Genomic DNA, 26,562 nt, shown 5'->3' with positions numbered 1-26,562 from the left:
CAACAACCTTCTAATATACAGATTCAACCTTTTTTCATGCTATGTTTTAAAATTACTCTCCGCCTGGACAATTATCAATTTAGACGTGACCATAGGCAGATGTCACATTCCTCTGACCACTTAAAGGCACAAAAATTATAAAGCAGCAGTGAATCGATTTCCTGATTATAGATTATAAGAAAATCAGGTACAGACCAACTTTAGAGTCAGTTTGTTTTATAGTTTCTTGATTAAAATATTGCTTTACATAAAAATAACAAATTTAAGCATATATGAGTTAACTTACATAAAGGATAACAGAATCACCTCTTCGGGTTACAAGTTTGTATATGCTCATATTAAAATTAGTGTCAATAGACAGAACTGAAATGTGGTGTTCGGAGAAAAAAATTCTTTCTCCCCAGTTAACTTGCAAACACTTGCTGCATTTTTTTCTTTATTGACTCCTATTTTAAGAAGTTGTAAATTCAAAGAACATATTCCTGGCTTAAGATATTATGAGGAAGGCATTTTGCCTTGTCTCACAGAGCTCAATTGAACATGTAGCTCTCTTTGAGCCCAGAGTTCTGAAACTTTTTTTTATTTGGATGTTGAGGCACTTTGAGCTTTTTGACTTATTCCTTTTTCTCTAGGGCTTTCAATTATGAATACAGGCATGTAAGACTAGTAAGCACAAACAGAACTAGTCCCTATGACCAATTCAGTCATTGGCATAACCATTTTTTAATCTACAAAATTGTCATCTTCCATCATCCCCCCTCCTTCTTCCATCATATCCAATGAGATAACAAATCTTGTTCATTTTTCTTCAAAAATGCCTGTCTCACCGGGCGCGGTGGCTCAAGCCTGTAATCCCGGCACTTTGGGAGGCCGAGGCGGGTGGATCACAAGGTCGAGAGATCGAGACCAACCTGGTCAACATGGTGAAACCCCGTCTCTACTAAAAATACAAAAAATGAGCAGGGCATGGTGGCGCGTGCCTGTAATCCCAGCTACTCAGGCGGCTGAGGCAGGAGAATTGCCTGAACTCAGGAGGCGGAGGTTGCGGTGAGCCGAGATCGCGCCATTGCACTCCAGCCTGGGTAACAAAAGGGAAACTCCGTCTCAAAAAATAAAAATAAAATAAAAATAAAAATGCCTGTCTCTACCTCCATTGCTACCATCTTTGGCTTTCACCTTAGCTCTAGATTTCATTTTCAATAACTATTTCAGCAACTCTTCATCTGGGCCCCTGGTCTCTAGTTGAAGGATTCTTCACCCGGCCTTCAGAGGAATTCCTTAAAGCTGTAGGCAAACTTTTGTGCATTTGTGTGATACTAACGAACCTACCCAAGGAAATCTTTCTGAACTGCTACTTCTATCAGGTTCCTTTTCCACACATGAATGCTTAACACAGCTGAGTCAGTGCCCTGCCTGGTGCTCAGAACTGTCTACAGTTGATACACTATCAAACCTAGTTTCTGATGGCCACAGCCTGCCTTATGGTCCTTGGAATACATGCAAATCTTTGCTCTAGCAGTTCGGTAACTGGCAGTATTTGCTCTCCTGTTTAATTCAAATTCCTCTTTTAAGGATCAGCTAAAGTTTCAACTCTTTCATGATGCCTTTCCGACAACTTCAGCCCACATTGAATTCACTCCCCTCTGTTGCAATTACAGGCAGTGATACTACACAAAGTACTAGTTCTTTGTATGTTTCAGGTACTTCACAAGTAAATATGTAGAATATGCTAGAAAAATTAAGAATTATTTAGGAAAAGCACTAAAAGGTAAGTTACTGAGGGACAATGAGGGGAGAACTGAAAATGTAATGAGTAACTTGTTAAATTCAAACAAAGGGTCTCTTCTTTTTATGCTACTTGAGAAAATTTTCTGTTTTAGATAATGATTACAAACTGATGACCAAGTACACTACTGAGGCAAACTGCTTATCAACAATATGGTATAAAAGCCAGGAAATCACGTAAGTGCTCACCTACTAAATTTGTTTATAGAGAGTTAATTAAAGATTCTTTTCTACCTGTTGCACCTGTTAATCATTTCACAGCACATTACCTTAGCTAACTGCTCAAGTGGTAGAATCAAACAACTCAGACATTTTCCCTAATGAAAATGAAAACTTTAAGACTCTGATACTTTCTTCCATACTGACGAGTAGATTGCCATAGGTTGTCGCTCTATCAAGATGAATCTCAACACACTACAGAACTTTTCACCAGGGATAAGAAAGGTGGCAAGGTGGCAATTAAGAGTGGATAGGATTATATCAGATGGAGACTTCGAGGAGAGAAGGAGCGCAGGACAGAGAGATCTTGGAGTTGAGGAGGAGAGGCATTTCTCTGAAGATGAACTGCCGGATATTGTAAAGCATACAGTTTTCGGAAATTGAAGAAGAAGGCTTGCCAAACATGAATCTCAGATTATGTTAACTTTACGCTGTATAGTGAACATATACAGTTATGCTTTATAAAAGTATAGTATGAAAGACTTTATACTCAACTTTTACCAAACTTTACACTCTAGAAAATGAGCGCCTGAGATAGCTTCTGAGTTGTTAGCTTTGTTAAATTTGTGTTTGGAAAAAAAAAAAGATGAAAAAAAAAAAAAAGAAAAATGATGGCAGTAGAAAGGAGAAACAAAAGAGGGATGGGCCACTGTTAAGAGAAGCTAGTTAGAATGCCCTGTTCTAGAACACATGAGAAGTGATGTCTGAATGAAGCAGCGCAGATGGAAAGATTTATAGGCAGACAGGAGTTGGGGACAAAGAAAGATAAGGCAGAGAGAACTAGGTTCTACTCAAGATGTTTCTGTTAAGAGTTCTCTGAACCCTACTGAGCCTTAGTTTTCTCAACAAAAGTATTTCCTTAGTGTGAAAGAAGCATAAAAGTAATCTGAATGAGAGGCTCTCAGGTACTCATCTGAGGCAGGCACTAACAATCTGGCCATCCAACAATGTTAGCAATCGCAAACACTGTGTATAGTGTTATTTACCAATAATCCTCACAACATTAAGCATACACATTAATGGCTCAGAAGAGTACTAGGCACTTGTAACTGCTGTAGAAGTGCTACACGTTGTACATGAGTGTAAAGCACTTTTAATCCTCACAAGGACAATCCTGTGGGGTTCTAATAGTATCCATATGAGAAATGAGAAAATGAAGAAAAGAGAGGTCCAGTGACTTGCTCAATGTCAAATAGCTATCAACTGGGGGAGCTATGATTTGAACCCAAGCAGTGTGTCCAGAGTCCCCGCCCTGAAGTACAACACTATATTCTTCTTTCGGAATCAGTCATGCTGTGAGATTGTGAAAGCCTTTCTATGTCTAGTCTCTCTCTATTTTTTTTTTTTTTTTTTTTTTTTTTTTTTTTTGAGACAGAGTTCTGCTCCTGATGCCCAGGCTGAAGTGCAATGGTGTGATCTCAGCTCACTGTAACCTCCACCTCCTGGGTTTAAGTGATCCTCCTGCCTCAGCTTCCTGAGTAGCTGGGATTAAAGGCACGTGCCACCATGGCTGGCTAATTTTGTATTTTTAGTAGAGATGAAGTTTCTCCATATTGGTTAGGCTGGTCTCAAACTCCCGACCTCAGGTGATCCACCCACCTCTGGGATTACAGGCATGAGCCACCATGCCCGGCCTGTTGAGTATTATTTTTAAATTATGGGGATATAAATGAAGAGAGGACACGATTGATTTGTGAGACCAGGAACAGGAGGGTCAAAGTTGTTCTAAGCCAGAGGTTATGTGTAAGTTTGAGTGACATATTCTTAGGTCAACTTGGGCTTAATAAATAATAGTTTTGGTTCAGAAGACACTGAGCTCGCATAAAGAGGCACAGAATGGTGAGGCTTCAAACCATATTTCTGGTCTCTTTCTGGATAAACAAATATTTACAAGTAGAAAATATTGGGTTAGCTACACTGAATACCAGCATAGCTGCTTTAACCTACCGTGTGTTATTTTGAGTGGATGATTAAGAATGCTTTTGAAAGTAGAGTTTGTAATATTTTAGTCAATAATCTTCTCCCCTGTAATAATTCAAATGCTAAAGACGCTTACTTACTTACTGTCAATTTAAGAGACCAGCTTCTATCAGAAATACTCAATGTTACAGCAAAATGTCTAGTATTTTTTAATATCTGTGATTAGTTGTTATCTGGTAAATAATTTCTAACACATAATTGTATAAAAATTGCTTTGTTTGGTAATTTGTTAATAGTATCTGATTTTGAGGGATTTGATTTGCCACAGGAAAACATTAAGCTGAATATATAGCTGGACCTCTGAAATATTGATTTGCTGCTTTTACTTTGACAAAATGTTTTACTCACTTAAAAAAAAATTAAAACAATTTTTTGAAAACAGTTATAGCATACTGGCTTGTTAGACAGGAAATGTAACATACATAATAATGTTCACTATCATCAATCAATTTTATATTTGAGTTTTCAAAGTTTTAAGATTAGAAATTAGTTTCCAATATCAGGATATTGTTGTGTGTCTCAAATGACATACTTTTTTAAAATAGAAAATTACTTTACAATTGGGTATCATAAACTTGCTCATACAGTCCTCTATTCTCCTGGAAGTGACAGTTGTAAAAAAAAAATTAGTGGAAAGATATGACCTTCTAGACTGCAGTCCTAGACTGAATGCCTGAAACCTTGTTATATGTGCTAGAAGCTGTAAGTTACTCAGCTGTTGTGTATCAAAATCAGTTGTTTTTTTTTTTCATTTAATAACTCTAAGAGAAAAGGCAACCACAAAACATTCCGGGGTCAGCAATCTGGAAATGATGAAAATTTCAATATGCTTAATGTAGAATGGGAGCAAATCAGATTTCTGATTCTTATCCTGCTAAAGACTCCTGACTGGGGATTCTTACACACAAAATCAAAGCTCCACTTTTTCTGGGGGTTTCTTAGGGAAATTATATAATAATGCGTAATGTTAAACTATGAAGAAACTCCTGTGAGACCTCAGTGCATTCTGTGGTATGTTCTTAGAAAAATACCCCAAGACTACACCAAAGCCAAGAACTAATCTTGGCCATACCAGTTCTGGGGCATCAGACGTTCTAAAAAGATACTTGTCTCTTCTCTTTGGCCATGTCACCCGATGCTGGACCAGAGCTTTATCTAGTCTATTTGTCCTTGATGTTTCTTGGGCTGTGTTGTGTTGCGTGAGTGTGAGTGTGAGTGTGTGTGTGTGAAATTAACAGTCTGTCAATGAGATAATGAGCTTTTAACGTACAGCTTACTGTGTAAGCTCTGGATTGTGAGGGAGAGAGAAATAATTTTTACTTATTACTAAGTTGTTTTTCCAAAGATTGAGAGTCCATAAAGCAGGTTTGTGTTGACAAGCCACTTTCTCATTTATCCTAACAGAAGTGCGGATTTTGGCCTCATCATCCCAGCTTTTGACAGATGAGGAAACTGAGGCTTAAGAAGCTTCCATTACTTGACTGAGATCACTCACTCAGCAAGGAAGAGAGCTTTGATTTGAATCCAAAATGCAGGTTGCTACCAGTACATTACAAAAGCCAGATGTCTGAGATTTAGCATGCATCCTTGTATTTGCAAATAAAGAAGAAACTGACAATCTGATATTTCCAGTACAAAAAAAATCCCAAAATATCATTCTCCTTTGGGTACTGTTTTACTGAAGGGATAGTTTTTAACTGCACCATAAAAATGCTATCGAACCACACTATCTTTAAAAAATTCCCTTTAACTATGAATGATAGATTTATGACTCATTTAATTGTTCACTTCTTGAGATTTTGGGGCTGTCTCTTCACTAAAAATGAGGGGGTGTCTTCATTATTGACACAATCGCTCATTCTTTCAGTCATTTTTATAAACAAAAATATTGAGACAGTATAAATTAGAGAGAGCGTGACAGAAGAGAAAGAATAATTACTTATGGTTTTAACATTTACACAACTGCTGCGAACACATCAGAAGTTCATAACGTTCAAAGTGAAATGTGTTGCACTGCACTGCACTGCTCTTACTTTCTGCTTCAGATTTCTTAATATATCTGCTTTACTTCCACCCTGGAGGATAGAAGGCCCACGCTGGACAGCTCTGTGAAGCCTACTGGTGTGCTACTCCCTTCACTGCACATTGCATAAATACTACTGGAACTGCATTAAACTAAACATTAAAACCAGAAAGTTTAGCAAGTCAAGCATGTAGATGATTATAATATCAACCATAGTTCACAATAATTAACAGGCACTTACTCTGGGGCAGAAACTGTGCTAGAATCTGCCTTGCGTCAATTATCTCATTTAATTTTTATAACAGTTCTGAAAAACAGGAGTTTAACAGACTTTTCAAGGGCAATAGTGCCGTCTCTAAAATAATTTGTGTTTCACATACTTTCCTTGGTTGCTTTATTATTGTGACTATCTGCCTCCGGAATCTTTTCCCAAACTCCTCCTTGGGCAAAAATTTTGATCCATGTTTTTACAGTTTTTGCTGAGTTGCTTAATATTAGAGCAAACTAAAGATTCAGTTTTCTTGACTGTTATATGCAAATTAATGTCATAATGTTTGAATATGTAAACTGGCCATAGACTTGGTCTTCTCTTACTACTATATTATGGTGTTCTATGTTAGTATAGCAGGGTTCTTTCCCCCTTATACTTTAAATACAACATAATCGGTTCTTTGTCACAACTGGAGGTGGTGGGTGGACTCTAAGGCCAAGAAATTATAAAAAGAAGGCATAATATCTAGTAAAATAGATAAATATTATGTTCAATTAAAACAATTGAAATGGAGCAATAATCGATAGGGGCAGTGAATACTTAGCACCTTTTGGACATATCTGTTGGTTATAAATTTAAACTGTTTATCCAACCAACGTTCTTGGTATAATACTTAAATTTAACATAGCTAATGATCTTTCGAATAGGATACTGTATCATGACTACATATTCTTTGGATTGAAATTCAACTGAAACATACTATGTAAGTGTAACTGCAAAATTTAAGTGATTGGCAAAAGTTTTTCTAAAAACAGCAGATTATACTCTTGGCTGTCAGCCTTGAAGCCCTGAGTGAGAAAGTCCCTGGTAAGTAAAAAATTGATTTCCAGAAGAGGGGTTTTTTAACCACATCCCCCCTTCGGCATCTGCTGTCTAGTGATGCACAATGTCACATCACTGGTGATTATGAAAAAAGCGTTCCTTTATGTGTTATCTCTTATGATGATGCCAAAAATAGGGAAGAGGAACCCAATAGGTGTATAAAGAAAAAAGACTGCTATGAGAAAAAAAGACAAATTTTGAGTAAAACTAGTATTTCAGGGGAAAATATTAACTGCTTGAATTTAATGTTAAAAACAACCAAGGTTTTATTATCATTCACTCTATTAGGTTAAATCTATGGCATATGAGTAAAGGAACCAATCTTCACCTTACTTAACTGTATATATCGAAGAACAGAGGATAAAAAGGATACAATTTGTGAAGGGGGAAATCAGGATAAACAAAAGGTTCTGCTAAAATGCTCTCTAGGAAGTTACTAAAAAACTTCCTTTTTTTTCCTCTGGAAATCAAACTCTTTTTTTTTTTATTGCATTTTAGGTTTGGGGGTACATGTGAAGAACATGCAAGATTTTTGCATAGGTACACACATGGCAGACTCTTTAAGAATGGAGTCAAACCAAAGGGGTCGAAGGCATATTTTACAATATCCTGACTTAACCTTTAACATTTTTCACTTGTCTTGTGTTTGACCTGTCTTTCTCACTTCAACATCAGCCCTTAGAGAATGGTATCGAGGTACTGCATTTTCTGTATTTGCCAGGTTTTGTACATGGAAAGTGAACCCTGATTTTCTTAGCAGTAGCTGCATACCTGCTGTAGCTATCCAATTAGAGAACTATGGTTTTTTTTTTTTTTTTTTTTTCCTTTAATCTTGATAAACTTGGTTGGGCTAAAAATATCATTGTTACTTAATTTCATACATAATAATAATAAAGCAATGCTATTAGATCTTTATTTATGTTTTGGTCGAACTCCCAAAGTAAAACTGCAGATTAAAAATTCAGAATTTTAAATTCAGAACAATTCAAACTAATGGAACATACTTTCAAAACAGAACCTAACTATTAAGCTAGGTTTTTTCATTTGCTGCTTAATAATATTTTAAAAATAATATAAAAATTATATCTTTATACTAACAATTAGTTTTCTTATTTGAGGGTAATTAAGTATCTTTCTCCCTTTCTTGACTATTACAATCTGAAGTTGTGTTTTCCTGGGCAACAAAAATGCAAACTTGTTAAAGCCAATCTTTCAAACTAAATTTTTAACCACTACACTGATATTTTAAATCACTAAGTAATTGCAGAGAAGTCTTTCTGGCTGATAGGAAAGTCAGCCAAGAATTTTTTGATAAGTATTTTTGAAAACAAATCCTTGCAAAACAATGGTACTGGTACAGAAAAATTAAGCATTGTCTGACCTTTCCTCTTTCTACTGAGTTCTATTTTGTAATATGCAAAGTTTTTCTTTTTCAATGCTAGATGAATTACAAAAATATAAGCAAAATTTTATGATTATATTATCATAAAACATTGCATGTAAATGAATTGTAAAAATATTTGTTTCTTATCTCCAATCTGAGTAAGTACTAAGTCCAAAGGTGCTAAGTTATGACCGAAGGTCTTGCTAGATGGAGTCTTTCCAGAGTCTAGAAACCAGATCTATTCACTGCTCAGTATTTATCCACAGCAGTACACTGCCACCATCAAGTCTCCATGTATTTAGCTGACATAAATTAAGCATTCCAGAAGTGACAATGCTTGATAACCAAATGCATAAAATAGTAAACAATTAACAATCAAAATAAGGAAACAGCTGTTAGTTTCTTTTTATATAAAATTATATCTAATTTACAATAAATGCCAATTAGAATTATTAACCAATATACATAAATCTCCTTTGCCTTACTGTCAAATAGCTATGTAGATTGTGAAATTATCTTAAATGTTCAAAGGGATTCCTAAAGGTTTTCCTTTTCTTTTTTCTCTTTCTTTTTTTGATCTCAACCATGAATCAATAAATCCTTGAGCATACTTGTCCTTTCTACTCAATAAAAGGCAATCATAATATCAAAGTGAAAACAAAGGATACTAACAGGATAGTGATTAATCCAACACAAGGCATTGCTGTGCTAATGGTTACTTCCATTAAATCTAATGATTACGAAAACAACTGAACTTCATTTTACAATCATCAATAACCACTCAGACTAGCACGTTAAAAGCTTTAATGTGGCTGGGTGTGGCGGCTCACACTTAAAATACCAGCACTTTGGGAGACAGAGGTGGGCAGATTGCCTGAGGTCAGGAGTTTGTGACCAGCCTGGGCAACACGGTGAAACCCTGTCTCTACTAAAATACAAAAAATTAGCCAGGTGTGGTGGTGTGCACCTGTTGTCCCAGCTACTTGGGAGGCTGAGGCAGGAGAATTGCTTGAACCCAGGAGGCAGAGGATGCAGAAAGCTGAGATTGCACCACTGCGCTCCAGCCCGGGAGACAGAGCGAGACTCTGTCTCAAAAAAAAAAGCTTTAATGTTCAGAATTGTGACAAAATGTAATTTTAAAAACAGTGACTTTTCATTTAGGTTGTTGAGAGTAAAGGACTAAGTAGTCGATGAATAACCATCAACTGAAACCGAGAAATGTTATGGTTACTAATGTATTATGATTATTTGCTGTATATTTCCCTTCTACCAAAAGTACAACCCTATCTTGCTACTTCATTATTACCTTTTGCCTTCATCTTTGAAAGTATTTCAAGTGAAGTGATGATAAGAGGTTCATTGTTTTAAGAGGTGATTTGTGATGGTCTGAGATACCAACACATATTTCATTTACTGCTGTATATCAGCTCTTCAGGTTTTCCATTAAGAATACAAGAGAGTTAGTGAAACTTTGCTTTATTGGCTCAGGGTAGTCAGCCATTTAATCAAATAATTAATTAAACATTCATTGTATACTGTTTCAGAAGAATACATTATTTTTGTGAGTTACAGATCAAGGGTCTATCTTTTTGTATTGAAAATTACCTAATTTCTTTGAAATGTTTTTTCTGGTTTACATCAACACTATTAAAACTTGGTGGCTAGAAGATCCATTTTTCCCTTACTCAGCTAACAAACATTTACCAAGTATCTGTCGTGTGCTAACACTTATGTGTTAAACTGGGAATACAAACTGAATAAGATACAGTTTGCCTCCACAGAGCTGAGTGTCCTAGAGAGCTGTGCCCAGACGTTGCAATCGTAATGCAATCAGAAGTGGCATGTTGGTACAGGCTGCTATGTTAGCACAGGAAAGAGGTGCATAACTTCTCTGTTCGAGTCAGGAAAGGCTTTTCTCAGTTGGCTGAACTGAATTCTGAGGGATGATAGAGTGGTCAGTAGCACAAAGCAGGAGAAGGAAAGGAGTACTAGGATTGCATGGATAAGAGCAAATGACCATGACACTTCCAAGTGGTGGCACAGTGCAGCAGTTAAGAGCACCCACTCTCAGACTGGGTCCAGAGGCTCACACCTGCAATTCCAGTACTTTGGAAAGCCGAGGAGAGAGGATTGCTTGAATTCAGGAGTTTGAGACCAGCCTGAAAACCATAGCAAGACCCCATCTATATAAGGAAAAAAAAATTTTTTGAATTAGGCAGACGTGGTGGTGCATGCCTGTGGTCCAACTACTCAGTAGGCTGAGGCAGGAAGATTGCTTGAGACCAGGAGTTTCAGGCTGCAGTGAGCCAAGATCATGCCACTGCACTCTAGCCTGGTGACAGAGCAAGACACTGTCTCAACACACACACACATACACACACACACACACACACACACACACACACACAGAGGAACCTGACAGCCCGTGTTCCTCCTTGGGCAATTGTTTAATTTCCCTGTGCCTCAGTTTCCCAATCTGTAGAAAGGGCAGAATGTGAACAATTGCTTTAAAGGACTATTATGAGAATGATTTTTTTTTTTTTTTTTTTTTGAGATGGAGTTTCGCCCTTGTTACTCAGGCTGGAGTGCAATGGCGCTATCTCGGCTCACCGCAACCTCCGCCTCCTGGGCTCAGGCAATTCTCCTGCCTCAGCCTCCTGAGTAGCTGGGATTACAGGCACGTGCCACCATGCCCAGCTAATTTTTTGCACTTTTTAGTAGAGATGGGGTTTCACCATGTTGACCAGGATAGTCTCGATCTCTTGACCTCGTGATCCACCCGCCTCGGCCTCCCAAAGTGCTGGGATTACAGGCTTGAGCCACCGCGCCCGGCGCGAGAATGATATTTTTTGTAGAGTGCACAGTAAGAGTAATTTAAATGTTTGCTGTTAATAAAGTTGGAGTGCCGGGCTCTTGATGGCAGTGGTAGAAGGGAAGAAGGTTAAGGCTGGAGAATAGGAATGGGCCTAGACATAAGAGATTCACAGTTAATTCTGAAAGAGAAGCCAGGGCTGGATTTTTGGCATGTGAATGATGACCTACAGTTAGCTTAAGGTTTTTTTTTTTTTTTTTTTTTTTTTGAGACCGAGTTTCGCTCCTATTACCCAGGCTAGAGTGCAATGGCGCGATCTCGGCTCACCGCAACCTTTGCCTCCTGGGTTCAAGCAATTCTCCTGTCTCAGCCTCCCGAGTAGCTGGGACTACAGGCATGTGCCACTATGCCCAGCTAATTTTTGTATTTTTAGTAGAGACGGAGTTTCACCATGTTGACTAAGGTGGTTTCAATCTCTTGACCTTGTGATCCACCCACCTCGGCCTCCCAAAGTGCTGGGATTATGGGCGTGAGCCACCATGCCTGGCCTAGCTTAAGGTTTTATGAGAGAACAAGCAGTCCTGGGCAGACTGAGCAGGATGCAATATAAAGCAGGGAGGTGAATTAGAGGTTCTAGAAACTTACTGGATGATGGGATGATGAGAAAAGGATGGCTCAGGCACTGAATGGGAAAGACACTACATTTTATGATCAAACTGAGCTGCAAAAGAGCATGCTTACCTTTTTCGTCTTTTAGTATTTAGAGGCACATAATAAATGTTCAATTTACTTTCTTCCCTCATGAGATTATTCCTTATCCCCACTTTTTTTTTTCACAAAGTGAGATGACTTGATTTTGAAAAATGCAAATGCTAAAAATTATTTAACTTAATTGCAGTCTCGCCACTTGGCCTCAAGAGTTTCAAACTTTATCTGAAACCTTGAATTTCAATGAAAATATGCAAAATTTGGAAGCTATATTTTGGCCTTTTTGCTTTGGTTTTCTTTTCTGAAAATGTGGCAACATTCTGGCTGGCCTTGTTTTCCCCTGGTGTTATGTGATTCTCTGACATAAGCACAGATATATTCAGCCTGACATATGATACTGGCTGGCAGGAGAAAGAAGGGGAAGATGGCTGTTTACGAGCAGGGCATGACAGCTAAGCTTGAGACTAAGTGGCATCTGCAACAGGTGTTCCTTGGGACCGGAGTTAGAAAGGGCTTCTTCCTCTATTTTTAAAATATGGGTAACACTTTCACAGCTATACAGAAACTGTGAAAACTACATGCTCATAGCCATAAATTACAATCAAGATATAATATTTATTATCACCAGGGTGGAGCAATTCAGTGTCTTTCTTTTCGTTTTCCTCTAGAAGATTCTCATGCCTACGGCAGAGGTCCCGAGGTAAGAGGATGAATCTGCTAAGTGCATAAGACTTTGTTAGTTCAATGACACTATATCCTGCATGTGGCAAACTTTTATGCCTACAGGATTGAGAGTCTTCTCTATCCCTAGGGGATCATTAAACTTGGCCAACTGTCTGGGAATTGACAATGACAGCATAATTGAACAACCGAATGCTTTTTATTTTCAATAGAGGACTCTAAAGCATTCTAGCTATTAAGCAGTAACAAGCCACTTCCATCAAAGCTGAGTAGGCCATGTTTTCCTCCACAATTTTTGTTTTACTACTTTTAATGACTTTCAGAACCACTAGCAAACTGGTGCAGTGAGATATTGGGTAAAACATCATAACATCTCAACCATTTTTCTTATATTATGTCTTGGTCTTTGTGACCCCCCCAATTCTCTGTCTTCACTATTCTTTCTAACCATAGTGTTTGGCAGATACTTGAATCCAAGAAATACTGGTCTGGATTTGGTCTGGTTCTCTAAATTTTGAGGCTACAAACCACAAAGTATTTTTTGAGGGGAAAAAAATTTCATTTCCTTGTCCAGCAAAATACTACTCATTAATCTGCCTCGACCTACTTTTTAAAAGACACATAAAATAGGAAGCTAGTGGTATTCATCCTGTTTGCTAATCACTCTGTAGGTCTAATACTTTTTCTTCATTACTCATTGAATTAGTGAAGAGCCAGCATCAGAAGAGAGAAACTCTACCCGCAAACAGACATATTTATAAAAATGTATTTGTATACCAATTTTCTTTATCTTCTTTCTTATAATTAGCAGGTTATTATACTTGACCCTGGCAAAATATTTTAATTAGGCTATCCATGGCTATTTCAATAAACTTGAATTTTTTTTTGACATTTCAAACATAACCTTGTGTCATTCATGCCTGCCTCCTACTATTTTAAATGTATAGCATGTTCCAGCTGCAGAAATTACCATGGTTACTTGTTATGCCAATAGTGAACTGCAGTTGGCATTTAAAAGTATTGTGCTATCTTGCCTCTGCATTGAAAATGACATCAATATCTCAATAATCTCAATATTATGAATTAACACAGAAACCTGGAGAAATGTGACTGAGACAATTATTGTTCATAGTGTAAGAAGTTCTTAGCTATGGGTCTTTAGGGTCTTTTATGGTTTCTTTAGGGTCTTTTTTGGTATGCATTATATCCATGTTCTCTAAGAGCTCATTTTAATGCCAATGTGATTTTATTTTATTTATAGTATTGTTGGATGATTATAATCTTAATCCATCCTTTTCTTTAAGTACTCTCCTTTAGAAATGCACAGAACTTCAGTACTTCTTTGGGTGGGAAATGATTCACATTTAATGTGAAATGATTAACAGAGAACACAAAAAGTATGGCTTGCTAAAGGTACTCCTGTGTCCAAGGATGGTACCCAGGATTAAGTTGATTTGATCAGAGTCCTTCATTCTCTGCTGACCAGTTGAAGTTTCATTAAGGAAGGTTCTAGTTAATAAATAGTTTTCTTCCAAGTTACTATTTAACTACTCCTTCTTCAGAAAAGTGCTTTAAAAATTCTTGGGGTCATTTTTTCATGCCTCTCACAGACCTCTCAACTTTATTTGCTCAAAAGACTGTCCTGCAAATCACCTAGTAGTAGAACTCAGAACAATGACACATACTGCAGCGCGGAGTCTGCGCTTACCTGCACTGGTGCCTGCACCAGAGGTGAGGTCTCCACCCATCAGACCACCTACGGATTAAAGAGGGAGATCAAAAGGAGAAAGGCTAAAGGCTCACAGAACAAAACACTTTACCTTTAGCAACCTCAGTATTTTGTCCTCTTGCAATAGTCATAAACTTGTAAAGTACGACCCAAGTCAGACTGCTGACATTTGTTTTATTGTGCCATGCTGTGCTCAAACGTTAAAAATACATTCAATCACTGACATTTTGCAGAATCTTTTTTCTAAGAAAGTTACATTTAAAAAAAATCCAGTCTTTGAATGGTCTCTGCATTTTTATTAAGTCTAGGTTTTCCCTAAGCAGATGTTTTATAGAAAGCAAAAGAAAGAGTAGGTCTATGATATGCTCAGATGACCTCACATTTGATGTTTAGTTCTTTGTAAATAAGTTTTATACCATAAATTTTGTGCAATGTTAATCGTCCAGAAATTTGATAGTTTCATGAATCTACCCACATATCCTACTCAAATCTTATTGATTGACACAATAAAACAAATTTCTCACTGGCCACAAATTAAGAAACATATGCTTTATTCATGGCTAACTTAAGAAAGTATGTTAAAATTTGGCAATGTTTATTTATGAGAATCAAGAGATTTCAATGTTGAAGATATTGAATATATAAATTAATTTTAGTTTTGAAAAAAGCAAGATTCAGCCAAAAGAATAATAGTGAGACTATTATCTAGATTTTCTAATTTTTCTAAGTGATACTCTCTAATTATTAGTTGGTTCAGGTTTTGGAATTAAAAGAAAATGTTCATTAAACTTTTTTTTTTTCTTGAGACACAGCTTGCTCTGTTGCCCAGGCTGGAGTGTAGTGGCAGAGTGGCAGGGTTACAGCTCACTGCAGCCTCAACTTCCCAAGCTCAAGTGGTCCTCCCACTCCAGCCTCCTGAGTAGCCAGAACCACAGATACAAGCCACCATAACCAGTTAATTAAAAAAAAAAAATTCCTTGAGATGGGGTCTCTCTGTGTTGCCCAGGCTGGTCTTGAAGTCCTGGGCTGAAGCAGTTCTCCCACCTCAGCCTCCTGAAGTGTTGAGATTACACTGTGTGACCCACTGCATCTGGCCTTCATGACAGTTTAAGCAAGTGTTTATTATTTGTTTATTATTTCCAATCAGATAATATTTTGGAAATAAAGTATCAGATTTTTTAAAAAATGAGTCTGAGTTTATCAGATAGGAAAGTGAACTGCATTTGAGTATGATCTGAAAGGAATACATGTGGTTATTGAAAATCATATAAAAAATTTCAAATATATTCAAAAGTCAAGAGAATGGCACAATCCCAGACTCAAGATTTATTAAGATTTTTTATTTGGCTGAATTTAATTGTATTTTCTGTATAAAGCTTCTGTAATAAAAAAAAAAGTAATACATGTTTGGTTCTAATTGTAAGGCAGATATATAAATATTCTTCAGGAAAATTCCTCCATGAATAAACTACTTTTCATAGAGCTATGTGTATGTAAGATATATTAAAAATTTCCTATGGAGTACTTTTTAAAGTATGAGATGCAAATATATAATGGTTTACTGTATGTGACTTAGAAATACAATTATTTTTGATACTGCTTCTGGAAATATAAAGGAATGGCTTTGTTATATTCAATATGCATTGGCTTGGTTCCTACTGTGAGTCCAGCAAATCAAGAGAACGTTCTTCCCTTCGATGTTCTTTAAAACCAGTGGCGAAATAGACCCATATTCAATACAATTCATCATAATGTGTTTTGATTGATCTAAGTACTAAGAATGGATGAACTTTTTCTGAGCAATAATTTATTTTCTCTTGGACACTGTGAATTGAACAACAGCAAGTAAAAGTGCAGAGACAAATTTGTGGCAGGTGTACATGTATTTAATTAACTTCATTTCTGACTCAGCTTTGTTTTTATTTCACATGTCTTACAAATGATGCTATCTTATCATGTTTCCTTTCTGCCTTAAGTCCTTTATGGGATAAGTTACTGTAAAATAAATAAAAATTGACCCAAATAATAAATAACTAAATGGGATAAATGCTATCAGAGAACACAGGGGAAGATTTCAAGAAGTGATAGCTTGCCAGGAGGAAGAGGGAAAATGGCATTTTAGGCAGGGAACAAGCGTAAGTAAAAGTGTGGAGAGAGGATATCTGACGTCCTGTTTGAGAGTATGTGGTTAAAATACAACCACAGGAGCAGATAAGAGACAGAATGAAAAAGAAAAATGATAGATTATGAAAGATTTTGAAAGACATGCTGAAGAGTTTAGGCTCTATCATGCAGGAGACCTAGCTCTGGGGTGGGTGGTTAGCCATGAAGGAGAGTAAGCAGAAGACCAGAAAACATTCTCATAGATAAAGCAGTCGTAGCTTTTGCGGAAAGTGGTTCCTTCCAATGATTTGTTAATGCACCATCCTTCCGAGGACATACCTGTGTTACCTGCACTTGGAGGTCGATGTGTTACACCAGGAGACATACTATTCCTCTGCAGAGAAGGGTGAGCCAGTGGCAAAAGGTTGGGGTTTCCCAGTGAGCTGACAGGGTTGCTGTACACCAAACTGTTGTGGCTGGACACTGGGATGGAGACTGGCATCTCGAAGTTGGGAGGTGGAACAGCCTGCAGGAACAGGCAAAAAAAAAAAAAAAAAAAAAAAAAAAAAAAAAAGTAGGTAAAAGAAAAGAATTAATGACAGAAACTCTTCAAGACAGCCCTTATTTTTCCAAGAAAAATTCTACATTCCACACTGCGTGGTGTCTAGAAGACCCTTAAGAAGAGTTCTCAAGATGTTCAGGTCATAAATGGATTTCTTAAATGTGCTTAGAACTCTTTCTTTGCAACCATTAAAAAACGTTTCACTTTCGTTTAAAACAAAGCCCCATTTCAGTAGACTCCATTGTCTTTGGATTCCATTCTATTAAGTAGTAATTATTCATTTGTGATATCCGAATCTAGTGCCAGAAATGACTGCAGGATCAAAGGTGCATGATTGTGATGACTTCGCAGAGAAAAAGGATTAAAATGCAAACTGAAGCCTTTGATTTAATTGCTTATTGAAGCATATTTATGTAGAAGTTTAATGATAGAAAATCATCTCGAAGCATGTGAATAGCACATATACCTTAATTACTATTTTTAAAAGTCTTTCTTTTAAAAGTAACTCTAAAGATAATAGGCATTTTAAGATACAGGATTCAACAGAGCATGTATCATTCAATAATTCACATTTTAAAGTGATAGTTCAGAAAACATTATGTTTCATATTTCAGTATGTATCTCCACTGACAAATGGCAAGACCTGTATCTCAGTTGTGGAAGTTGGCAACTATTTAGTGAACTGAAGCTGTGTAGATGTCTAATTAGATTAATCCAGATTTCAATTATTTATTTTTGGGTAATTATTTTGTCAATTTAAGCATAATCATGTTTATCTTTCTGCTATACTAACTAGATGGACATAGGAACATAGTTGTAACTACTGCTTTTTTATTTTAAGCATTACAAGTAAAAATACTCATTGAATATAAATGCCAGAGAACTCATATGGTCTCAGAGCATATGGCATTCTTAATATAAAATGGACACACACATATATATGTGTGTGTGTGTATATATATATACATATATATATAGATAGATAGATAGAGAGAGAGAGAGAGAGAGAGAGAGAGAGAATAGGATTTATAGAAGGCATTAAGGCATTCCCTTGGTGGTTCTCAATTAGTCATTGTGCAAATTTAAATGCATATGTGCATGAGGCTCAGATGTTTGTTTGTTGTTATTGTTGTTGTTGTTGTGGTTGTGGTTGTTTCATTTTGTTTTTACTATTGCTTTCCCTTAGCGCTAACATCCACTTTCTGTTACTGTTTGGTTGGCTGGCCTGCATCATACATCTTGCTACGTAATACTTCTCTGTTTATCTTGGTGATGATCACAATACTTTTCTCTGTTTACGTTTATGCTCCCTTATTCTTTATTTCCCATTTTCCTTTTCTTCCATGTTCTGGACATGTCAATACTGACAACAATAAATGCTTTACATTAAAAACTCTTTTCTTTCACGTCTTTGATTTTCATTGTTTTATTTTATTTTATGTTATATTTATTTTGTCATTATTATTGTTGTTGTTTTTAGACAGAGTCTCTCTCCGTCACCCAGGCTGGAGTGCAGTGGCGCCAGCTCCACTCAGTGCAACCTCTGCCTCCTGGGTTCAAGCAATTCTCCTGCCTCAGCCCGAGTAGCTGGGACTATAGCCACGCACCACCACGCCCGGCTAATTTTTTGTATTTTTAGTAAAGATGGGGTTTTGCCATGTTGGCCAGGCTGTTCTTGAACTCCTGAGCTCAGGTGATCTGCCTGCCTTGGCTTCCCGAAGTACTGGGATTACAGGCATGAGCCATCACACCTGGCCCAATTTTGCATTGTTTTAGAGGGAAATAAAAGTGTTCAGGTGATGTAAGTAATATGGTCATTCTTTATTAGGCTTTATCTACTGTAAACAGGGGAAATAATTTTTGGATAGACATCATGACATAAAGGAATATAAATGTTTGATAAGACATCAAATAATGAATATAGCCTTGCATTTCCAGCCCCCTTTTAACAACAAAAAATTAGTGTATGCTGTGAAGTCAAACTCTACAGCATGAATAAAATACTGCATTTCTTCATTAAAAGGCCAAAAAAGATTGCTCTAGCATACCCAAGAAAACAAAGTAAAGTGATTGTACTAGGTATATCTGCATTTGCTCCATCCAGACCCACTCTCTATCCCCTTCACTCTGTTGTGTGCCCAGGAGCTGACCCTCCAGACTGCATCAACCAGGCTCTCCTTGCCCTCTGGCTTCCTACTGCCAGTGGAGGAGGAACCAGCAACAGCACAGAGAGCAGGAGGGGAGCAAGGTCAGGGTATTTTTCTCTAGTGGCATCGTCCTTGCTGGGCCACAGGCTGGCTGAGGCTGCATTCCTCTAGCAAAGGCCCCGTCTCTTTTTGAGTTGCTCTCCCCTACACACATAGATCTTGCTGTGCTCTGGTAAGTTTCCCCTCCAGTTACTCCCCTTTAGGCCTAGAGATGGGAACAGCTTCTAGGTTGCAAGCTCTAACGTACTTCATTATTCTCTCTGGTTTCCCTTAACTCTACCCATCTGTAAACAGTCCTTTTAACAAACTCTCCTCAGTTACCTGTTAGAGTTTGCCATCTGCTTCCTGTGGCAACCTTGTGCTGTAATAGTAACTCTAGATCTAGAACAGCGGTACTCTATAGGGGTGGGACTGCCTTTTTAGGGTGCAGTTTGGAAATCTGTTGGACTCTCTTTGGGTACCACAGTGACTGCAGGGTGTGGTGACCACCGTGGCTCAAGCAGTGCCATATCTTGCCTACATCACGGCAATCACCACCTTAACAGATTTACCTGCTCCTGTCCTTGCCTTCCTTTGTATTTTCGACCCAGAAATCAGGCTGACGCTTTAAAACCTTAAGGCATGCCAACACTCCTCTGCTCAAAACCCTGTGAGAACTCTCATCTTAGAGTCAAAACGCAAGATGAGAGTTTTTTTCCTTCCAATGGTCCACAGGCCCTATAAAGTTCGAGCTTCTGCCAGCCTCCTCATCTCATCTAACAGCTTCTGCCACCCTGCCTCATTTCCATGGTGAACTGCATCACCTCCTTTAGGTCTCTGCTCAAAATCTGGCCTTCTCTTGGAAGCCCACCCTGACAACCCTATTTAATCCTGCAATGTGTCCTGCCCCTTGCCCGTATCCTGATCTCTTTCTCCTGATCTTTTCCCCGTTGGTTATAAAATTATTTATGATGTTGGTTAAATAATGCCTGTTTGCTATGAGGCAGTGCAGAGCCTACTCTACTTCTTATTACATGAACTTAATATTTTTCTTCGAAGGAGAATTTTTAGGAAGACAAGTACTAATACAAAAGTGAAGCTATTTATTGTATCTTATTTGTTGAGCAGTATATTGTGCTGTATAATTGACATACATGTTATGATTTAACCCTTTAAACATCCCTTGACTATAGATATAATTCTTCCCTTTCAAATTGGTGAGATTAAGTAAGCGGCCCAAGGCCATCTAACTAGTGACTGATTCTGTTGCTTTTGCTACCAAATCCCTATACAACACAGTATAAGTTTTTGGATAGAAATAAAATACTGTAGTCAGAAATCATTTTGTGCAGTGAATAAGGGCTAGATATTAGAAGCTCACAATCTGTGGACCATGTAAACAATAAACTAAATCTGTTCTGATGAATTGTGGGTAAGCACCTACACTGGAGTATCTAAGGTTTTAGGAAAAAATAAATCTTAAAGACTCCCTTCTTCCATATTTACTTAGAGTTGGTATTTTAAAGCCGCCTTTGGACTACAAATGTTTTAATTTGAATTCACTGTTACTACTTATAAATGTTTATTTAACTGTTACTAGGTATCTAAGGATCTGCTGTAAAACTACATCTCCCACGAATATGCTAAAGAATGTTGGTTGTGTTTCATTAGAGAGCAAAGCCTACATCCCGCTCACCCTTGGGTGATTACATGCACTTCCAAAATAAAGAGGATTACTAATAATTATGCAATGAGTTCTCAACTGTCCTAACAACCAGTTCAGTGAAAGTCATTCTACTCCTTCCTTCCTCTGACTGTTATCCCCAAGAATTAATTCTTCAGTTTCTAGAATTCTGGATCATAAACAGTGATGATAATGATTATTATAAAACTCATTTGTGATTGGCTAAGCAGTCAGATATAATTAAAATATCAGATTATACTCCAAAATTCATAAAATATGCCAACATCATTTATATTCTGTTTATCTTTTGCTTTGTTTCCTTATCAATATCCAGAATTGCCTATACTAATTTTTTAAAATTTTATTTTAGATTCAAGGGTACATGTGCATGTTTGTTACATGGGTATATTGCATACTGCTGGGGACTGGATTCCCCAAATACTGAACATTGTGCCCAAGAGGTAGTTTTTCAAACTTCACCCCACCTCACTACCTTCCCTGCTTTTGGAGTCCCCAGTATCTATTGTTTCCATCTTTAGGTCTGTGTGTGCCCATTGTTTAGCTCCTACTTCTAAGTGAGAACATGTGGCATTTGATTTTCTGTTTCTGAGTTAAAGGAACTATCTATAATAATTTTGAAAGCAAATTATAAGCTTAAAAATGAGTATGCCGAGATGATATTTTAGAGAATCAGAACGAACACTGCCCTTTTATCAGAAATCTCAGTTACAGTCCAGGTTATGTAATAAATTGCCATTTAACCAGGCAGGTCATTTAATCTTCGTTGACCTTGATTTCCTTATCTGAGGCATGAAATGGTGTATCCATGAAGAGACGAAGCTGCTCTAAACATTTTAGGGAATGCAAATGCTATAATCACATATAAACAGTTCTAAGAAATTGGCATTATTCTTTTTCTCCTTGACTTTTCAAAATTAGACAACTTGAAAGCATTTACGTTTAAACATTATTTTTGTCTAAAAAATGAAAGCCAAAAAGTAGTTAAAAACACTAAACTTGCAAAGATTTCAGGGCCACGCTCCAGCTTTTAAAAACACACAAGATAGGAAGAAAGAGAATTTGGGGTGATTAAATAAAATGCTGTAAGCAGAAATGGCTATGTAATTTTCAGGGCCCAGTGCACAGCGAAAATGTGGGGGTCCTTCTTTAAGAAGTATTAAGAACTTCGAAACAATGCCAGCAGAGTATTTAACCAAGTGCAGCCCTATGAGATCAGGGCCAGATTGAGGGCCGATGAAGCCGGTCCCAGCGTTGAAAGACACAGACGTGACAGCTAAAATCTTTTAGTTTCTATCCCTGAACAAAGTGATCATGGTTACTGTAGTGAGTCATGATCGGAAAAGTATCTGAACTCTTATCCAAATCCCACTGTTTTCCCTAACCTGCCACAAGAAAAAATCCAATAAAAAAAATCAAAGCAGTTTAAGTAAAATACTTTTAGTTAATGGGCTTTCTTTTATTTAATGTGAATGATTGAACTGAATCTCCGCCCCCCCCCCCACCCCGCCAACTCTTCTTTTGCCACTAATGACACCTTTAAATTTTGACCAACCACTACCAGCTGCTGGGCCCTAGCAGAGGAAAAAAAAAATCACACAACTCTGATGATTCATAAGTACCAATTGCTGCTTATCTAAGTGTCCTCAAGGCTGCCAGACAATTCTATCATGGACTTGTTCATTCCCTCTCCATCCCCTATTCCTCACCGTGTCTAACTTCTCAGTCATCTTTCAAGCACCTGCTGTCCCCTTCCCCAATAACTACAGAAGCCAAACTAAATTTGTATATAGAAGGTGGGCGTGATGGCTCACGCCTGTAATCCCAGCACTTTGGGAGGCCAAGGCAGGCAGATCACTTGAGGTCAGGAGTTTGAGACTAGCCTGTCCAACATGGTGAAATTATCTTTACTAAAAATACAAAAATTAGCCAGGACTGGTAATGAGCATCTGTAGTCCCAGCTACTTGGGAGGCTAAGGCAGGATAATTGCTTGAACCTGGGAGGCGGAGGTTGAGGTGAGCCAGGATCAGATCACTCCACTGCACTCCAACCTGAGGCACAGGGAGAGACCCCCATCTCAAAAAATAAAAATAAAATAGAGGTCATTATACGGTCACCCACTCAGCATCATTCTACCTGCCTACCGCCTTAGCTACACCTGGCTCCATCTGTAACTCCGTCTTGTTTAGGTCCCATCCCTCCCCCGCTTTCTCCAGAAGCCTTGCCATTTTATCTCTGTTGTACCTCCATGTTCAATCTTTTCCTTCCTCCAAGCACTTCTCTGCATGTAAATAATCTCAAGCGCTTTCATTTTAATTCCTCTTTTGATCCTACATACGGCATTATTTCTCTTTCTTCACAGCCCACTATTTTGAAGAATACATATACTGTTTCTTTCCACTTCCTCCCTTTCCTTTTACTCTCAACCAATTTGCACCCTCCTCTCATTCATTCAGCCCCTTTCCTGACTTCTGCTGGTTCCTCAGATGGAGGTGTTTTTTTTCTTACTGTGAAGCCCAGCGTGAACCATGGCAAACCCAGCATGAGGAAATGCTGGTCGACACAGTTCCAAATCAACCATGAATTATTTCATGTAATTGAGGAATATGGGCATAAATTATATATACCAACAGGTGACTGCAACATTAAATTTTCTATTTTAAAAGGAAAACTCTTCAAACTGGGTCTTCGAACTAAAAAAACAGCCTTGTAATGTTTTTAAAGAGGTGGAGACACTCTCTACATACAAAGGGCAAAGTGTCCTTGCCCTACGGTAAATGTTTTAGCAGCTGTGGAAACTTTCAGCAAAACTGACTTCCAGCAGCTGAGAGTGATGTACAAAAACTGGGCTTTTCATCGTGGAGACTGAAGCCCTTACTAAAGAGATGGAGATTCTGCGGCAGGGCTTGGAGCTGGGTGGCTCCTTCTCACAGCTCTGTTCTATGTGGTTTTTCAGCCCCTGCCACAGAGCACTGCACCCCTTAAGGAATCACTATCTTGATTATGACCTTTTTACATCACAGACTGAAAGCCTGAAAGCCTGTGAGGGAATCTAGGTATGTATTGCATGTCTCTCTCCCTAAAGTATGAGAAAAATGATCCAATGTGCATTTCCCCAGAACGTTAGGGGTTAAAACTCCACCTATATTTATGATTGCCTCCCCTGAATGATGACCAGTACTGTATACATCTGTCTTTATTCCAACTAAGTAGGCGATTCTTACTATCTGACATGCCGAAGCTGTTCTGCATTAACATCCTACATTCACACACCTTAGTGCACAGCTGCTCACACCAGTGTATTATATAGCAAGAGAAACTCAGACCGTAAGAACTAAAAATTGGCCCAAAGGAGCTGCTTTCTTTCCTTCTTCTGGGCAGAATAAAACCCCAATGGATATTTTATCATTTAAGAATTCTGGACATAACAAAGATGCATGGCTGCATATGATACTAAGTACTTCATTTTATAAAGTATCCACTGTGAATGTGTGCATATACTACTCAGTTTTATGAAACCCTTACGAATTTACAGCACTTAGCTTTCCTTCATGATACAGTGTATTAGTCATTCTGATTCAACAAAAGTTCTACTGCTGACGTTATTTCATTCGGCAAAGAAGCAGATAGATATCTATGAGGACAGAAATTTTAATATGCACACATTTTGAAAATAAGTTTTAAAATGTTCAATTAAATTTAATACAGGTTTGAGTGTGCAGCTACTATGGTAAATATTAATTTATCTTGTGAGTGCAGTTGTGAATTTGGCCTCAGGCTTTGTCTCCAAATATCTGCACTTGTAATCACCAAAACATATTCTCACCTCAGTCTCTAATTCCTCAGGTTTAGGCTGTTTTGCTAACTTACAAAAAACGAAACTTTTTAAAAAAGGAATTGATTACCTATCAAGGAACTTGTATACAATTATAGGGTTCAGACACTAACATTAGTTATTCAGAAGGCATGTGAACCTTAGGTTTCATCCCTTTATGCCACAACATTAACATTATTTGATTGATGACAGAACCTAAAGTATATACTTTCATCCTATGTATGTGGACAACAAAATAATACATGCAGTTATTTCTCTTAAATGTCTGGCAAGGCATATGACTGACTGTTAGAATGTTTTTCATTTGGTTAAAACAAAAATTAGCCAAATGTTAAAGCATGGAAAATGTTGGTGGCAAAGCAGATAATATTCTGATAAAGCTTTAACATCACCCCAGCACACAAACATGTTGAAATCTTACCATTAGGTTTCATGCAGTCTGTTCCCTGCAGCGAGCATTAGCTTTAACCCTTCAGTGCTGTTGTTGAATTTCATGTACAGGGAGAGGGGCTAAAGTTTTATTTAGAAATCAGCTTGTATGTAGGTGATGATTGTCAGTTTACATGAAAGAACTGCCGATCCACTTGTGTATCTGCTCTCAGCAAACAATATATAATCTGTGTATTTTATAGCAATCTTCAAACTTGTTTGGAAGGAGATTCCAGTGTTTTCCTCATGCATTGTGATTTGCATGGACTGTGTGTTTAAAAGATTGTGTAAATCCAGGGTGTGGCTCATAAATCTTTCTCTTCCTCCTGTGAACTGTTCTACCTCAGAATGAACTTGTCGATGGCAACTCTGTTAGATTACATAATTTCAGCATCCTTTAGGGTTTGCTTTCTAAGTGAGCTGCCCACGGGATAGATGGCTATTTTATCTGTTTGACTTTCCGAAGAGTCTTAGAGAAAGCCATCACTGAGAGGGTTAAGGTATGTTACTGCAGCAGTTATCAGCAGACCAGCCATCTACCTTTGGTACTTACAGGAATTTTATGACTCTTGATCATATTATCAAATTCTTCATTAATTTTTTTGTATTTTTCTTCAGTGCGTGGGGTGAGTGCATAAGAGGAGTCGGGATCGGGGCTTTCACAGCCTTTGTTTTCTTTCTTGTTCAATGCCTGCCAGGTTCAGAGAAATATCAAGAGTAAAAAAAATGAAGGGTGTTCCGAGTACTTACACACAATCTTTGCCTGCTGATCATTAGATCAATATCTTCATTAATTTTCCTGTACTTGTCCTCAGACTCAGGGCTGTGACCTACTGAATCGTCCGCATCGGGGTCTGGGCTGTCACAGCCATTAAGGCCCTTCTTTCTCAACGTCTGAAATACATAATTTGCAAAGTTCAAACCTAGACAAAGGCTGTAAGAGACATTCAGGAGCATTAAAGAAGTTCAAGCTGTCCATTATTTCAGGGAATTACACATGCTTTATTCTACTAAAGAAGAGAAACCACAGTTAGAAACTGAGTCATGTTAATCGAGCGCTCATCAGCAGTTTAAAAAAATAAAAGGGAAGGATTCCTTTTGGAACTAAATTCAGTCAATGAACAGAGGGTATAAGGATGAAAGTTTCATAACACAGAATTCATGTATGCTTCAAATATCTAGTGAGAGGCAATTACAGCAGAAAACAATTAAGGTGGCAAATTGCAACACTCTCTTCCCACAGAAAAATTAGAAATCAGGACATTACATGATTTCCAAACCTGTGATGAAGACAGAAGCAGAAACGCTGGAAAGAGATCCAAGTGTGAAT

General features: G+C 37.7%; 1 protein-coding gene across 18 annotated transcripts in view; it reads right to left on the bottom strand.

Annotated features, from left to right (window-relative positions):
• Positions 1-26,562, bottom strand: part of MEF2C (myocyte enhancer factor 2C) — a 168,418-nt gene that overhangs the window by 16,267 nt on the left and 125,589 nt on the right. For 14 of the 18 annotated variants that reach the window (XM_074383821.1, XM_074383827.1, XM_074383833.1 and 11 more), the window contains 3 exons: positions 25,983-26,126; positions 16,857-17,043; positions 14,394-14,441 (listed from right to left, as the gene is read on the bottom strand). In XM_074383821.1, coding sequence (XP_074239922.1) covers positions 14,394-14,441; positions 16,857-17,043; positions 25,983-26,126 — 379 coding nt within the window. Of the gene's footprint in view, positions 1-14,393; positions 14,442-16,856; positions 17,044-25,785; positions 25,924-25,982; positions 26,127-26,562 lie in introns of all 18 variants that reach the window. The other 4 variants (XM_074383865.1, XM_010340554.3, XM_039461414.2 and 1 more) reach the window with 2 other exon arrangements.

Source organism: Saimiri boliviensis, chromosome 1 (assembly GCF_048565385.1).
Source record: "Saimiri boliviensis isolate mSaiBol1 chromosome 1, mSaiBol1.pri, whole genome shotgun sequence".
NCBI classification, from domain to species: domain Eukaryota; kingdom Metazoa; phylum Chordata; class Mammalia; order Primates; family Cebidae; genus Saimiri; species Saimiri boliviensis.
This window is presented reverse-complemented; position numbering and strand designations above follow the sequence as displayed.